Here is a 15,562-nt window from a genome sequence, read left to right as displayed (position 1 = left end):
TTGATCTCCCTGGGTTGGGAAGATGCCCTGGAGAAGGGAAAGGCTACCAACTCCAGTATTCTGGCTTGGAGAATCCCATGGGGTCCATGGAGAGTCCATGGGGTCACAAAAAAATCGGACACGACTGGGCAACTGAGCATGCACTGCTTATACTAATCATACGGTGTGTTATATAAGAAAGTCAGTTTCTACTGCTTCTTTGTAGAAATACTGGCATTATGTGGCTCCAACCTTTCTCTTACCATAAACGAGCGTGAAAGCATGTTACAGTAAAAGAGAAAAGTAAATAGAAGGTACCCTACGACTTCCGGTATAAACAGGAATCCAGCCATTTTAGCCGGATCACCTGGCTCCCAGGTGGACACCCTTTGTGCTGAATTATTTTTGCCATAATTCCAAGAGTCCAAAACTCCTGTGAGGAAAAACGGTGCATGTTTTCATTTTCATGACCCACCTTGGAAGGTCACCTTCCCTCTAGATTGTGGACATCAAACACCCATAAAGATAAGAGTAATTGTGACATTGCAGACCATTTATTCAGCATCGGAACACTGCAAATTGTCCATTTCTCTCATAAGCGTAATACTGGAATGATATCTCCAGGGACTATTTTGAGCAACAACAGTCATCCACTATCTTTTGATAATTTCATGTGGACCCTTTTCAAAATCTTTGTTGAATTTGTTGCCATATTGCTACTGCTGTCTATGTTCTGGTTTTCTGGCCAGGGGGTACATGGGATCTTAGTTCCCCGACCCAGGACCCACCCCGCACCCTGTACATTGATTGGAAGGCCAAGCCTTATCCATCAGACTCCCAAGGGAAGTTCTGGCTATCTTTTCTATAAAGAGAATTTTCGTCTGTTTGGCTAGCACATCCAGATCAGCCAATGCTGACATTCTTTTGCATATATTCTCTGTAGACAAGATACAGATTGCTACTTTTCCTGGTTACCCTGATAATTGATGCAAAATGCAGAATTTTAGCTCTCCACATTACATAGTATCTTATATAAGTTCCCACACAGACACAGAGACATCTGAAAACATGTTACACTATTTCTGCTGGTACAATGGACACATTTAAATGCGGTTGAAAAGCAATTTGAAAGAACAAGATGAAATCTTATTATGTGACGGCTACCAATTAGGTGTAGAATTAAAACGGGATTCCACGATGTCAAAGTTGATCCTGCACGCATGTATCCGCAGTCGTGTCCGACTCTTCTGGGACCCCATGGACTGTAAGGTATATCCCAGGGAAGTATACTGGAGGGAAACTGCCTTTTCCTTCTCCAGGGGATTTTCCTGACGCAGGGATCAAACCCAAGTCCCATGAATCTTTTTCCATCTTCTGCCCTGGCAGGCGGATTCTTTACCAATGGTGCCACCTGGGAAACCCCTAAAGTTGACCATGTGAAAGTGAAAGTTGCTCACTCGAGTATTCGACTCTTTGTGACCCCATAGAATTCTCTAGGCCAGAATACTGGGGTGGGTAGCCTTTCCCTTCTCCAGGGGATCTTCCCAACCCAGGGATCAAACCCAGCTCTCCCACAAAAACATGACTGAGTACCGTATTTCTGCTGGTACACTGGACACATTTGTCCAATTGCAGGGAGATTCTTTACCAGCTGAGCTACAAGGGAAGCCACAGGTCCTGTTAAATTCTTATCCTGTTGGAATCAAGCTGGTTCATAGAAATTTGAGTAGCAGACGCAGCGAGGGAAAACATTGCGTGTAAACAGAGCAGAGATATTAAAAGTGGAAGCATATTCCCTAAGCAGCAGCATTAAACAAAGGTAGGGATTTGCCCAGAACGTGGCATCAGGTCTCAGTCCCACTCTGCATCATTCTTCCAATAATATGAGAAGCACAGAAGGGCTTTTAAAACAGACCTATGGACATGGAGATTACTGGACAATCAGACAATGGTTTCTGACACTGAGTAACTCTACTTTGGCCACCTGATCCGAAGAGCTGACTCCCTGGAAGAGACCCTGATGCTGGGAAAGATTGAAGGCAAAAGGATGAGATGGCTGGATGGCATCATCGACTCGATGGACGTTAGTTTGGGTTAACTCTGGGAGATGGGGAAGGACAGGGAAGCCTGGTGTGCTGCAGTCCATGGGGTCGCAAAGAGCCAGACACGGCTGAGACACTCAACAGTAACGACAAAGTCTGGGGAAATGGGGTTCCTCCTATAGTCCCATTAGAATGACTCCAGTGTACTGGGATTCACGGGGTTATTACAACACATACTCCACAAAGCACCTACTGAGGCCTCACAGATAGGTGGAGGCTATAGAAGCGTCTTTGGCTGTGAACAGGTTTTCTCTCTGCATTCATATCATTCAATTGTTACATCTTTCCAAAGATGGTTTTAGAAGGCATCCGCCAAACAGGTTGCAGGCACACAGCTTCCCGTCGTATGTGATAAATTATTTATAACGTTTCCTCGTGTGTCTCCTTAGACCCTGCAACCTTCCTACCCCAAATTTCATCTTGTATCCTCACTAGTTCCGGTGAAAGGCACGGATCGCCGGCATTTTTAAAATGCCATTCCAGCAAAAGTGAGATTGTGAATGTTTAACGACCTCAAATGAACCTCCAAATTGTGCATAAAACGGCAGGGAAAATTGATAAAAATTGTGTTTTCAGATCAACCGACGTTCTACAAAATTCGATACGTACACAGAGGGTACCCACAGTGTGTCCATCAGGGTGAGGGTTATGACCACATGAAAAGCACTTTAAAGTGTAATGCTATCTGTTTTCTCAAGATACAGAGACATGATAGTGATCTTTTTCTTCTTTTTTTTTTAGAGATTTTCTTTTCTTTAGGGTCTCCCTGGTGGCTCAGATGGTAAAGAATATGCCTGCAATGCAGGAGATCTGGGTTCATTTCAGTCCCTGGGCCTGAGAAGATCCCCTGAAGGAAGGCATGGCAACCCACTTAAGTATTCTTGCCTGGAGAATCCCACGGACAGAGGAATCAGGCGGGCTACAGTCCATGGGGTCACAAAGAATCGGACATGACTTAGCATGCACATATAAGTCCTGTGCACCTCTCATTTGGCAAAAAAGCTGAATCCAACATGCGAAAAAACTTCAGAGTTTGAATACGGCATTCAAAGTCTTTGCTGCCTTCCTTTGTCTGATAATTAGCTAATGTCGTCATGACATTCATGAGCTTGAGTTAAAAGTCCAAGCTGAGTTCCTTACTGGTGAAGAGCCTGGGCTATGAACACACCATCTTCCTTTGAATCTAAAGTTTTGCTGCTGCCTCATTGCTTAACCTTCCTGACTCTCAACGCCTCTAGTTTTAAAACAGAAATACTCTACATGCCTGTTCCCTTAGGCCTCTTAAGGATGTTAATCCATCATTGACTGGGGGGTGTTTGTCCAGAAAGTAATACCTGTGGCTGGCGATTTGTTATGTAAGTGAATACTGAAATGTCTCCGGTCAATAGCTTTCGGGTAACAAAGATGTGTTAGTATGTCTCTGGTCAATAAGTTGTTAAGATAAACAACAGCCAGGTGCAAAGCGAAGTGTGTTACTCGTTCAATCGTGTCCGACTCTTTGTGACCCCCATGGACTGTGGCCCGCCAGGCTCCTCTGTGCATGGAATTCTCCAGGCCAGAACACTGGAGTGGGTTGCCATTCCCTTCTCCAGAGGATCTTCCTGACCTAGGGATCGAACTCAGGTCTTCTGAAATACAGGCAGATTCTTTACCGTCTGAGCCACCTGGGAAGCCCCAGTGTATGGGAAGCCTGGACAGACTTGCTCTGATAGTGTGATACTAGACTTTCACCTCCTGAGTTGTATTCAAATAAACCTCTTGCTGTCGGACATATACCCAAAGCAGGCTCTTTGTTGGAAAGTTTTAAGAGATGATGGCAAACACAAACCCCAGCAACACAAGAAGCTGAGGTCAAAGTAATAAACTCAAGTGTTTCATTTCAGGAAATACCCTCTTGTTACCAATTTCACCGTTCGGAGCACCCGCCCCCATGTTCAGCGTCAGGCCAAGAGAAATGTCCCTGTTGGGGACACAAAACCTGTTCCCCAGGACAAACCACAAGAAACCGGTCCGTAATCGACTGAGTTTACCACGGATCATGTGCATCGAATGTATCGTTTAGCCCTGAAAGCGAGAAAGACGTCTGAAGCCGAGAAAAGAAATACGACAGGCCACCTCCAAAAAAAGAATGGACGCGTAATTATTTGCACAAAGCATTAGAAAATACTGTGATATTTTATTATTAAAAATGCTGCTGAAAAGTTTATACATATGTGTCCAGCCATATATATCTTCTATCATTACTTAAGGCAAAATCAAAAACAAAATCGCAAAATAATAATCCGAGAAACCATTAAACCCTGCGTGCCAGTGAAGTTCAAGAATAAAAGCCTAGGAAAGTTTTTTTTTTAACTTATTTTTTTTCTCAGTTTTCTCTTTTTTATAGATAGCAAGTATATTTTATTCTCATAGAACTCTATGAAGATTCTATAACTTCTTTCCATGTAGAAATAAGATATCATTTAAGGTGTATTAAATTGCTTTTGATCATAACCCTTTGTAAAAGCTAAAGTTATTCACTTAACAAGAACTCTTTTTTTTTTTTCCTTATCCAAATGTCACAAGCCTGATACATTACTGTGCATATTGCTAGCAGAAGACGATTGGAAATACTAAACAAATACTGAAATTCACATCACAAACAGACCGGTCCCACACGGCTGTCGAGTGCCACTTCCCCTGTAACTTCCTGGACAGCCTATTTGTGGTCACTTAGCTGGGGTAATAAATACATAGCTTGCAGAAATGGTCTGACGGGAGCTTTAACACAGGATGATCGAAAACCTTACCCATGACACCTCTGAGCTGCAGGAGTGTGCACTTCACTCTGTGCAAAGTTGGGATTACATTTCACGTACACAGACTCACTCTTAAAATCTGAACCAAGATGAACAGCAGAATTTGCTGGGAGATCGGTCTGCACTGACTTCCTAGGAACTCTGTTTTTCTGGGGGTTGTGGGGTGGAGGGCGGTCATTTTCAAAGACTTTGGAGAAGTGCTGTTACAGTTTTAGTCTAGGGGTTCCGGTAATCAAAGATTGTACCAAGGGACGAGGAATTTGGACTGTCTTTCTTGAGAACGTGCATCTTAGCTGAGTTGCTCTGATAACCACGCCCCAAGACATCCCATCTTTGGCTACTATTTCCTGGCTTGGCGATGGGTTTTTGAAAGCCAAAACTTCAAGTCACCGTGGTTGCTATCGATTTTCCTTCGACTTAACGATACCTGCGTGATATCCCTTAAGGAAAGCTAAAACGACCATAAGAAAATGACTTGGTGTCGGAGGCGCCGAGATTCTCATCCCCACCTCATCAGTGAAGAATGGCTGAATATTTCCGTGTGTTATCTTGACAGTCAAGCCATTCTCTAACTTCCTGGAAAACCCACACAAAGCTCTTGGAGTGTTCTCTCCCTTCCTTGGTCTCCTCTGTGTGATAGTCCCGGATCAGTGACGGATACGCAAAATGCACAAAAGATAACCATTTCAGACAAGCGTAATGTTTTACCCCATAAATGATCCAAAGAATTCAAAAACAACAACAACAACCACAAAAAAACCCCGCTTACTGATAAATAATGGACTTGACTGCTTTTACCAGAAAGGAAAGACACATGCCCCCTCCCTCGATCTGATTAGCTAAGCTGAACAGGTATTTCTGCAGCTGCCGGGGAACACAGAGATGTATTGACTCAGCAGACCGCCGGCCCACCAAACACAAGCTTTCTTTCTCTCTTTTGGCAGGACCCTGGGTGTGGGAAGCGACTCTTCCTTAACAGATTCAAAGAGCCACAGCTACAGAACGAGACTTGTATTCTGCTCCCCACACCCTCCCCTCCCAGGCCCTGCGATTTCTCTGCATGCGTATGTGTATCTAAGTCAACAAGCTCTTAAATAGACTCCACGCTGGGGATCCTTCTTGCGGGGAGGGTGGGGGAGCGGTTGCAACTTCATGAAGTCTTTAACAACCCAAAAATAAAAGTTTGCCTAAAAAAAAAAAACAGTCTTCTAAGAATGCCGTCGCATGCACTTTCCAGCCCAAAAACAAAAAAAAAAAAAAAAAAAAATGGGGAGAGAGCCCGGTCACAGGGACGGTCAGAGTCCGCCGCGTGACAACCATATCCTCTTACAAATGAAACGCCTTAGAAAACCCCGTGTCTGTTGGCCACAAGGATTTAAGAAGAAGAAGCCCCTCTGTGTCTTGGAGGGAACAGACGTGATATGACTAATGTATATACCGATTTATATACATACAGACCACAATGAAGAAAGCACAACCTTGCTAAAAGCTCTTTCAAACTGAAAACACCAATAAAAGCGTTTTTTTTTTTTTTTGCTTGTTTTTTTTTGTTTGTTTTGTTTTTTCTCTCCGTTTTGTTTAAACTCACAGCTATATACATTTTCTTTCTTTCTTTTTTTTTTTTTTTTACAAAGTTTCTTAAATATAGTTCAGGCTGGCAAAACATCTCTTTGCACAGAACTCTAGGTATGTAACTGCATAGTCTGTTCGTTTATTTTAATAATAAAATTCTACTTTTCCTTCTTTTCTGGATTACTGCTCTGTATGCTGGGTAAAAGCCCACAGACTCTTTTTGTTTGTTTTTCACTTAAGGAGAGCCATCTGTCGTGTGGCACATAAAGAACTTTATTTTTTTTTTTTCAACTGTGATTTAAAAAAAAAAAAGAATTAGTGTCCCTGGCTGAGTTCCAGAAAGGTGTCAGCTTCTACGGTCACGGTTGGAAACGCCCAGGTCCTTGATTCGTCGACGTCCTTGTCGCACTAAAGTCGGCTTGGATGGTGGTGGGTCTTAAAAGCAGAACTGTGACAGCGAATGGATACCGTTTCACATTTCGTCGGGTTGAAAGTTGATCTCGTGGTACCGGGAAATGCCAGCATGGGAGGTCTGTAAAGACACAATGGTTGCCCTTTTGGGGTTTGTGTGTGTGTGTGTGTGTCTTAAGCCAGTGGGATGAAACACATTCCTTGTTTGGAGACGGTGCTTCTTCAGGGGGCGGGGTGGCAAGAGGGCGGGGAGGGGAAGGAGGGGACTGCAGAGCTATACTCTGGTGGTGGAGTGTCCGTGTGGTATGTTTGTGCTGTTCTGGCCTCCGCTGAAGGTGTTGAATGTGTGCAGCGGCTGCATGCCCGTGAGCGTGTTGGGGATCATGGTGATGGTGTTGGGGGTCATGAGTGGGATGTCGTCGGGAGACCTGCGGAGCGTGAGCGTGTAGTCCGGCGGGCAGGTGAGCCTCAGCGTGTCGTGGGCCTGCAGCGACTCGCACTCGTGGTCCAGCTGCTTCATCTGCAGGGACATGATCTCCTCGTTCTGGATGTGCGCGATGTCATTGGCAGCGTTCCTCTGCGGGCTGGGGCGCCGGTGGGTCTCGTGGCGTCTCTTGTCCTTCTTGTAGTAGAGGGCGGCAAAGGCCAGGATGTTCAGGAACAGCAGGGACGCCCCCACGGCGATGGTGACGCTCAGCTCGGTGGAGTAATCCCGTTTGGTCTCGATGAGGACAGTGGTGTCCTCGGGGCCCGTCTTGTGAGGGTCCTTGGAGTGCTTGGGGTTGCTGTTGGCTGGGGTGATGGCTGGGCGTTTCGTCGTGGGCCAGATCTTGGAGGGCGACCGCCGGGTCCCGTAGGGGAAGGACGTCATGTCCGGAGGGGGCACCTTGGTGGTGGTAGACACGTACTGGAATATCTCATTCAAATTGTGCAGGTGTGGGACCAGTTCCAGCCAGAAGGCGACTTTCGTGGCTCGATAGTGATCCCTCACGCGGGGCTTCAAGCCAATGTGCAGATACAGCTGGTCTTTGGGGTTATACTTGGACCAGGCCACTTCCTCGAAGCGGTTGGGTTTTGTGTGAATGAACTTGGTGTCCTGTGGAACAGGCTGATTGGGGTCACTGAGGACAGAAGGGAGAGAGAGAAAAGAGAGGAAAAAAAGAAGGTCACACTCTTCCGCATGTCACAAGTCAATTTTAATCAAGCAAAACGAAATGACAGTCAGATCATCTCACGTGTTTATTGATACGCGCACAGTACCGAAGTGGCAATGAGTACCCTGTGGTTTAATCCACGTATGCCTACCATTCCGCCTTGTCTATAGAAGAATCGAAGTGGCAATGAGTACCCTGTGGTTTAATCCACGTATGCCTACCATTCCGCCTTGTCTATAGAAGAATCGAAGTGGCAATGAGTACCCTGTGGTTTAATCCACGTATGCCTACCATTCCGCCTTGTCTATAGAAGAATCGAAGTGGCAATGAGTACCCTGTGGTTTAATCCACGTATGCCTACCATTCCGCCTTGTCTATAGAAGAATCGAAGTGGCAATGAGTACCCTGTGGTTTAATCCACGTATGCCTACCATTCCGCCTTGTCTATAGAAGAATCGAAGTGGCAATGAGTACCCTGTGGTTTAATCCACGTATGCCTACCATTCCGCCTTGTCTATAGAAGAATCGAAGTGGCAATGAGTACCCTGTGGTTTAATCCACGTATGCCTACCATTCCGCCTTGTCTACAGAAGAATCCCCTCTTACCTTAACCTTTAAAATAAGTCCCAATGAAAACACGATACTGTTTCTGTAACATTTCTGTATTTTTAACGCACCCAGTTGTCTTCCAAACTTGGAGATTTTTCAGGAGGAAAACAAACGTGTCTCGGATACGGTTCAGGATTTCAAATTTAAACTACTTTGGTTGGAAAATTTTCAGCATTTCAGGCTGAACTACTTTTGGAGTCACTAACCTCAACCAGAGAGTGACCAGCCCCCCTACAAGGCGGGGACGGGGGTGGGCATCTGTCAATACCTGGAGATGTTTTTGGTTGTTATACATGAAGGATGGTGCCATGAATGAAGGTAGATACCATGATGACTGTCAAATACTCTCCAGGGCACAGGACAGCTCCCCCCACCCCCACAGCAAAGAAATTTTTCATCCCAGATGTCAACAGTATTAAACTTGAGAAATCCTGATTTGGAGATTATTGTCCAAAATGTGTACATTCTCTTTCTTCCTCAAGAACTGCTTCTTAGGTAGATGGATATATATTGCAGTTATAACAATTAAAATATGTTAAAAATGCAAAAAAAAGAATCTGGCTTCTGTCATTACAAAATGTTAATAAATAAGAAATATGCATCCACGGTTTGAGCTCTATTAGACATACGTACATAACTTGAAAAGCTTTTGAAGACTGAGTCACGTGAAGATCAAATAACATTCCATTGATGTCGTACGTTTGGCAAGACTGTGCTTTTAGACACGCTGAAGTCAAGGATTTTAGGAGAAATACCACAAGATGCAGTAAACTGAGGGTTTTTATAGATTTCAAGTGTCCGGACTTCCCTGGTGGCTCAGACGGTAAAACGTCTGTCTGCAATGCGGGAGACCCGGGTTCGATCCCTGGGTCGGGAAGATCCCCTGGAGAAGGAAATGGCAATCCACTCCAGTACTCTTGCCTGGAAAATCCCATGGACAGAGGAGCCTGGTAGGCTACAGTCCATGGGGTCGCAAAGAGTCGGACACGACTGAGCGACTTAACTTTCATTTTCAGCAACTATGAACCTGACATCCCCCGTGATGTACATGAACGGCCACAGGCAGAAGGACAATCATCAATATTGAAAGATTCTCCACAGAACATGGTACTTGAAACATGGTTGCCACCCAGCTTTTTTTTTAAGAGAATCCTCTCAAAGATATACTCTAATTTCTTCCATTATTTTTTTTTTTTTTTTTTTAGGCTTGGTAAAGTGACCTGTAAGACAGATTTTGTCTTTTCACATTTGCTGGTTTGGAACACCTGAGATTGTGCATGATAAAAGTCACCTCGGGGAGAGCAATGAACTCTCAGAAGTGGCGTGCAGACCTAGCTCGCCCTGGTCTACTGCTGTGGGTGCCCTAACCTCCACATTCCAGGCAACGCCTTATTGGCAACACACTTATAAAGCCACCACCTCTTGGCTTATGTGCCAGAAGGCTGGGGCACCAGAAGGTTCCAGTGGAAGACCCAACGTCTGCAGACATTCCCAGGTGGCACGCAGGCTTCAAATGATACCCTTGACCCACAGATCCAGGCATTGCCATAGGGAGGGCTTTAGTCTTCAGTCTGAGGCTGTGAACATCATGAACATACATTAAGCTGTGCCTTTCTCCCGCTTCACAAGTTGGGAGATGTCGAGCAAATTCTTAAACCTCTCTTATCCTGATCTATAAACTGGATATGAATATTGGGATTGGAATTAAGTGAGGAAGCCGTAATAGTCCTGGTGTATAGAAAGAGTGCATTAATATGTCAGAATACCTACAAACTGGCAGAGAAGACTATAAATAATAAACGGTATATATTCACAGTGTTAAACCTTATGTGCTTAGTCGCTCAGCCGTGTCCAACCCTTTGCAACCCCATGGGCTGCAGCCCACCAGGCTTCCCTTTCCATGGAAAATTTTCAGACAAGAATCCTGGAGTGTGGGTTGCCATTTCCTCCTCCAGAGGATCTTCCCGACCCAGGGATCAAACCCACATCTCTTCTATATCCTGCATTGGCAGGTGGGTTCTTTAATACTGCAACTGCCTGGGAAGCCCACAGATCTTATACTATATACTTTATATAGCACGTACTGCATAAAAGTATACTGTGTACTAGCTTATATGGTACAGTATATAATATACATAGTGCATGCTGCATAACGGTACTGTTTATGTGATACACTGTAGACTGTATATCATGCGTACTGTTATAAAGCATATTGCATGTATCATAGCATTATGCTACATTATATACTTCATATAGTTTATGCTGTGTCAAAGTGTCCTGTGTACAACAGTATATATGTGTTATATGGTATACTTTGGATACAGTATAGTGTATTTTTATATACTTATATAAAATGTTTCATATATATACTTATATGGGCTTCCCTGGTGGCTCAGATGTTAAAGCATCTGCCTGCAAAGAGGGAGACCTAGGTTCAATCCCTGGATCGGGAAGATCCCCTGGAGAAGGGAATGGCAACTCAGTCAAGTAGCCTTGTCCGGGAAATCTCATGGACTGAGGAACCTGGCGGGCTGCAGTCCACGGGTTCGCAAAGGGTCGGACACGACTGAGCGGCTAACGCTTCCACTTCACTTTCACATGTGCTGTATACCACAGGATAGATGGTACTTTGTATGTTTATCATTAGAGATGGTGATACAGCATCACTTGACTCAGTGAACGTGAATCTGAGCAAACACTGCGAGATAGTGGGGGACAGGGAAGCCTGGCGCGTTGCAATCCGTGGCGTTGCAAAGAGTCAAGCGTGACTTAGTAACCAAACAACGACATTGTGTATATAGTGTGCCCTGTACAAAAGGATACCATTGTATCATAGCTTGTATGGCTCACTCTATACTGTATATAATAAATGCTGTATCACATACAGTATGTGTATTATATAATGTGGATACAGACCGCAGCCCACAAGGCTCTCCCGTCCCTGGGATTCTCCAGGCAAGAACCCTGGAGTGGGTTGCCATTTCCTTCTCCAGTGCATGAAAGTGAAAAGGTAAAGTGAAGTCGCTCAGTCGTGTCCGACTCTTAACAACCCCCATGGACTGCAACCTACCAGGCTCCTCTGTCCGTGGGATTTTCGAGGCAAGACTACTGGAGTGGGGTGCCACTGCCTTCTCCGGACAGCATATATTGCATGAAATTGTACTGCATGCCGTGCTTCCCTGGTGGCTCAGACTGTAAAGAATCCACCTGCACTGCAGGAGACAGAGGACACGTGGGTTCCATCCCTGGGTTGGGAAGATCCCCTGGAGAAGGGAATGGCAACCCACTCCAGTATTCCTGCCTGGGGAATCCCATGGACAGAGAAGCCTGGCGGGGCTACAGTCCATGAGGTTGCAAACAGTCAGATTCCTCTGAGTGACTAACACTTTCCCTTTTCTCACACTGCGTATTATAAGACTTCCTGCATACTATATATGCACACGGATAGGTGGATAGATACATATATGACCTACACATATGATTACATATGTGGCATGCAAGATAAATAAATTACAACTGCTGTGCTCCTATTAGTGACATGAAAAAATATTTAAAATATACCATAAGCTTTCTTATCCATGTGTTCATGTATAACCGTTGATGTATTCTAAAATAATCTGCCTTTGTGCTTTTACTTTTACATGTTTTAGAAAAAATGTTGGATGCAATATAGCATCTCACATTCTCTTACTTGAGTCTTCTGAAATAAAGTGTTGGAAAATTCCTATTTAATTGGACTTGCCATGGAAACATTTTTATAAAATAAAACTAAGAGGCTGAGAGTAAGAATTGATTTTTATTGTTCTAAAAGCAATGAAAGGGAGCAAGGATTCGTACTCTTTTTGAATTGATCTGATTTCACAGAATCAGGCCTTCTGGTTCTACTGACCTTTTATTAAAGAGCTGGCATCTAGGAAAGAGTGTTTATGTTAGATATTTGGCTTTTTTTTTTTTCGGCATTTGGTGTACATTTGAAAGGTAAAGAAAACACATTTATTTTGTTCTCAGAGAATAAAGGATTTTGAAAATCCAGGTAAATACGCTTTAGCCCCAAAACAATCTGTGAAAGTTCTTGGCGATGCACCGTCAGAAGCCTTAAACGGAGATAAATGTGGGGCGCTTATGGAAGGAAGCTCATCGCTTTCTGGTGTCAAACACTCTGAAGCAAGCAAGATCTCTACGTGGGGTACCAGGGCCTTGTTTTTTAGACTTTTCTTCAGCACACGGTGTCGTTTAATTCCCACAGGCAAAACTAAAGATTAGCATGATTAAGGAGAGAATGAAACAAACACATCTTCTCTCTGAAGGTCCATTTTCACCCGTCATATTTCACTTGCAGCACCACCTTGGCAGCTGGCGGTTAAATGCGTGTTCGGGGTCTTGCAGCTCATTTTATTTGGGACAGACGGGTAACACGATTTCTTTACAGACACCAATGACCCCTCTGACAGGCTCTTCTGGAGGTTGGTATGAGGTCTGCCTCACCCCTAAAACAAGGTCGTGCTTGACTATTTTTCCTTAGACGTCTGAGAAGAAAATTACCCCCTACAGCAAGAATCATGTGTTTGGTCCATCCCGTACCGCAGGGAGTGATGTTCACTCACTGAGCTTAAAATGCTTCGGGACAACAAAGGTCACTTTTAACACCGGACTTGGGCTGCAACGGTTTTAAAGCCATCTTCTCCGTTTCTTGAGCTCTGCAAAGATTGCAGAAAAGCGGACGCAGAAATTGACCACAGGATATGAGCAAAGTCAAGAGTAGAGATGGCATCAGAAAGCCAATGCAAAGCATGTCATTCTTCTACCCACTCGACCTACACCAGTATACTCAGACATACATACAATATATGCTTGCCTTTCCTACATCATATACATTGGCTTGTTGGCCAAGTGCCTTCCCAACTCTAAATTCCAAGAGGCTCTGAGTCTTCAAAGTAGAATACTTGAAAAGTACCATTCACGGCCGTGACTTCTGTTGGGACTCTCATTCCGCCCTTCTCATCCAACACGCAGAAGCCAAATTGCATTGGTCCTTGATGGACAAACACCAGATTTCTAGTCACCGGTCCTGCCTAAAGAGGTGGGAATCTGTGACAAAGAGTTGCAGTCTGTGTGATATTCGTAAACCTTGGGATGAACTTTAACCTTTCCTTGACAGTACTTCTGATGTATCATGGAGCTCTCCAAGGAGCTTAATACTTAAAGGTTCTGGTTTCACTGTCCCCCCCGACCCCAGCACTGTTTCAGTAGAGACTTTTCACCTGGATGATTGAAACGGTCTCCTAGCAACAACAGCATCCTTCCATCCTCTTTCCATCCTTCCCTCTTCTCTCTCCCTCCTTCCTTCCTAGCTTCCTTCTTCCTTCCCTCCTACCCTGCCTTCAGTGCCTGCTAACTCACCATCCCCACATTGTTTTTCTGTGCTTAACAAAGAGCCTGTGCCATACCAGAAATGTGTAGGTTTACGCCTACAAGTAAGGCCAGAGCTGTCAGCTGTGGTCAAATGCAAAGCAGCCGAAGCATTCACTTCATCTCGGCAGAGGGATGAACAACCAGGAACACGGGATGCTGGTAACAAGGTTCAACAGATCCAAAGTTCCACCCAGTGATCACATCTAAGCATGCTTCAATTCAGCACAATCCTTTCTTCTCAGTCACATGCTGAGACAGATACCATGACATAATATTCTTAGAACCACATGCTCTCTCTGCACCCATGGGGAGCAGTCGATGGTATAGTCAAGTGTATTCAATCATGTTTTGAGAGTCACTGCCTCAAGATAAGGTGTGAGACCCCTCATGACATCAGAAATGGTTTATCCCATGGCTGCTCTTGAAGGGACATCAGATAAGGTGTGAGATCCCGCATGACATCAGAGATGGTTTATGCCATGGCTGCTCCCTGAGGGACATCAGATAAGGTGTGAGACCCCTCATGACATCAGAGATGGTTTATCCCATAACTGCTTCCTGAGTGACATCAGATAAGGTGTGAGACCCCCTCATGGTATCACAGATGGTTCATCCATGGCTGCTCCCTGAGGGACATCAGATAAGGTGTGAGGCCCCTCAGGACATCAGAGATGGTTTATCCCATGGCTGCTCCCTGACTGACATCAGATAAGGTGTGAGACCCCTCATGACATCAGAGATGGTTCATCCATGGCTGCTCCCTGACTGACATCAGATAAGGTGTGAGACCCCTCATGACATCAGAGATGGTTCATCCATGGCTGCTCCCTGACTGACATCAGATAAGGTGTGAGACCCCTCATGACATCAGAGATGGTTCATCCATGGCTGCTCCCTGACTGACATCAGATAAGGTGTGAGACCCCTCATGACATCAGAGATGGTTCATCCATGGCTGCTCCCTGACTGACATCAGATAAGGTGTGAGACCCCTCATGACATCAGAGATGGTTCATCCATGGCTGCTCCCTGACTGACATCAGATAAGGTGTGAGACCCCTCATGACATCAGAGATGGTTCATCCATGGCTGCTCCCTGAGGGACATCAGATAAGCTGTGAGACCCCCTCATGACATCAGAGATGGTTTATCCCATGGCTGCTCCCTGAGGGACATCAGATAAGCTGTGAGACCCCTCAAGACATCAGAGATGGTTTACCCCATGCCTCTCCCTTATTGGGACAATGGTACCACACTCTCCATAGCAGGACCACTTTTCAGCCCCTAGTGAAAAGAATACCTCTTCCACACATGGCCGCTTACACCATTATCCTATTTTAAGTAAGCAGTTAAATAAATTGAAGTCTTTTAGAGAATTAACTAGCGACCACCCGTGAAGCCGTGTCATCCGTTGGCAAACACCTCGGTCACCATCTGTGCCATCAGCTCAGTCTCCCGTTTTCTGGTTAACCAGACACCACTCAATAGTGGTCCTCCCCGAGTTACATCTGAAATTGCACGTTTG

At 44.9% G+C, this 15,562-nt stretch overlaps 1 protein-coding gene across 1 annotated transcript in view; it reads right to left on the bottom strand.

Moving 5' to 3' along the window:
• Nucleotides 1–6,171: 6,171 nt before the first annotated feature.
• LOC104984381 (neuroligin-4, X-linked) overlaps nucleotides 6,172–15,562 on the bottom strand; it is a 153,123-nt gene continuing 143,732 nt past the window's right edge. The window contains exon 4 of the mRNA XM_010834069.1: nucleotides 6,172–7,983. Coding sequence (XP_010832371.1) covers nucleotides 7,137–7,983 — 847 coding nt within the window. The 3' untranslated portion in view covers nucleotides 6,172–7,136. The remainder of the gene's footprint in view (nucleotides 7,984–15,562) is intronic.

Source organism: Bison bison, unplaced genomic scaffold, assembly GCF_000754665.1.
Source record: "Bison bison bison isolate TAMUID 2011002044 unplaced genomic scaffold, Bison_UMD1.0 scf7180017863998, whole genome shotgun sequence".
Lineage (NCBI taxonomy): Eukaryota > Metazoa > Chordata > Mammalia > Artiodactyla > Bovidae > Bison > Bison bison.
This window is presented reverse-complemented; position numbering and strand designations above follow the sequence as displayed.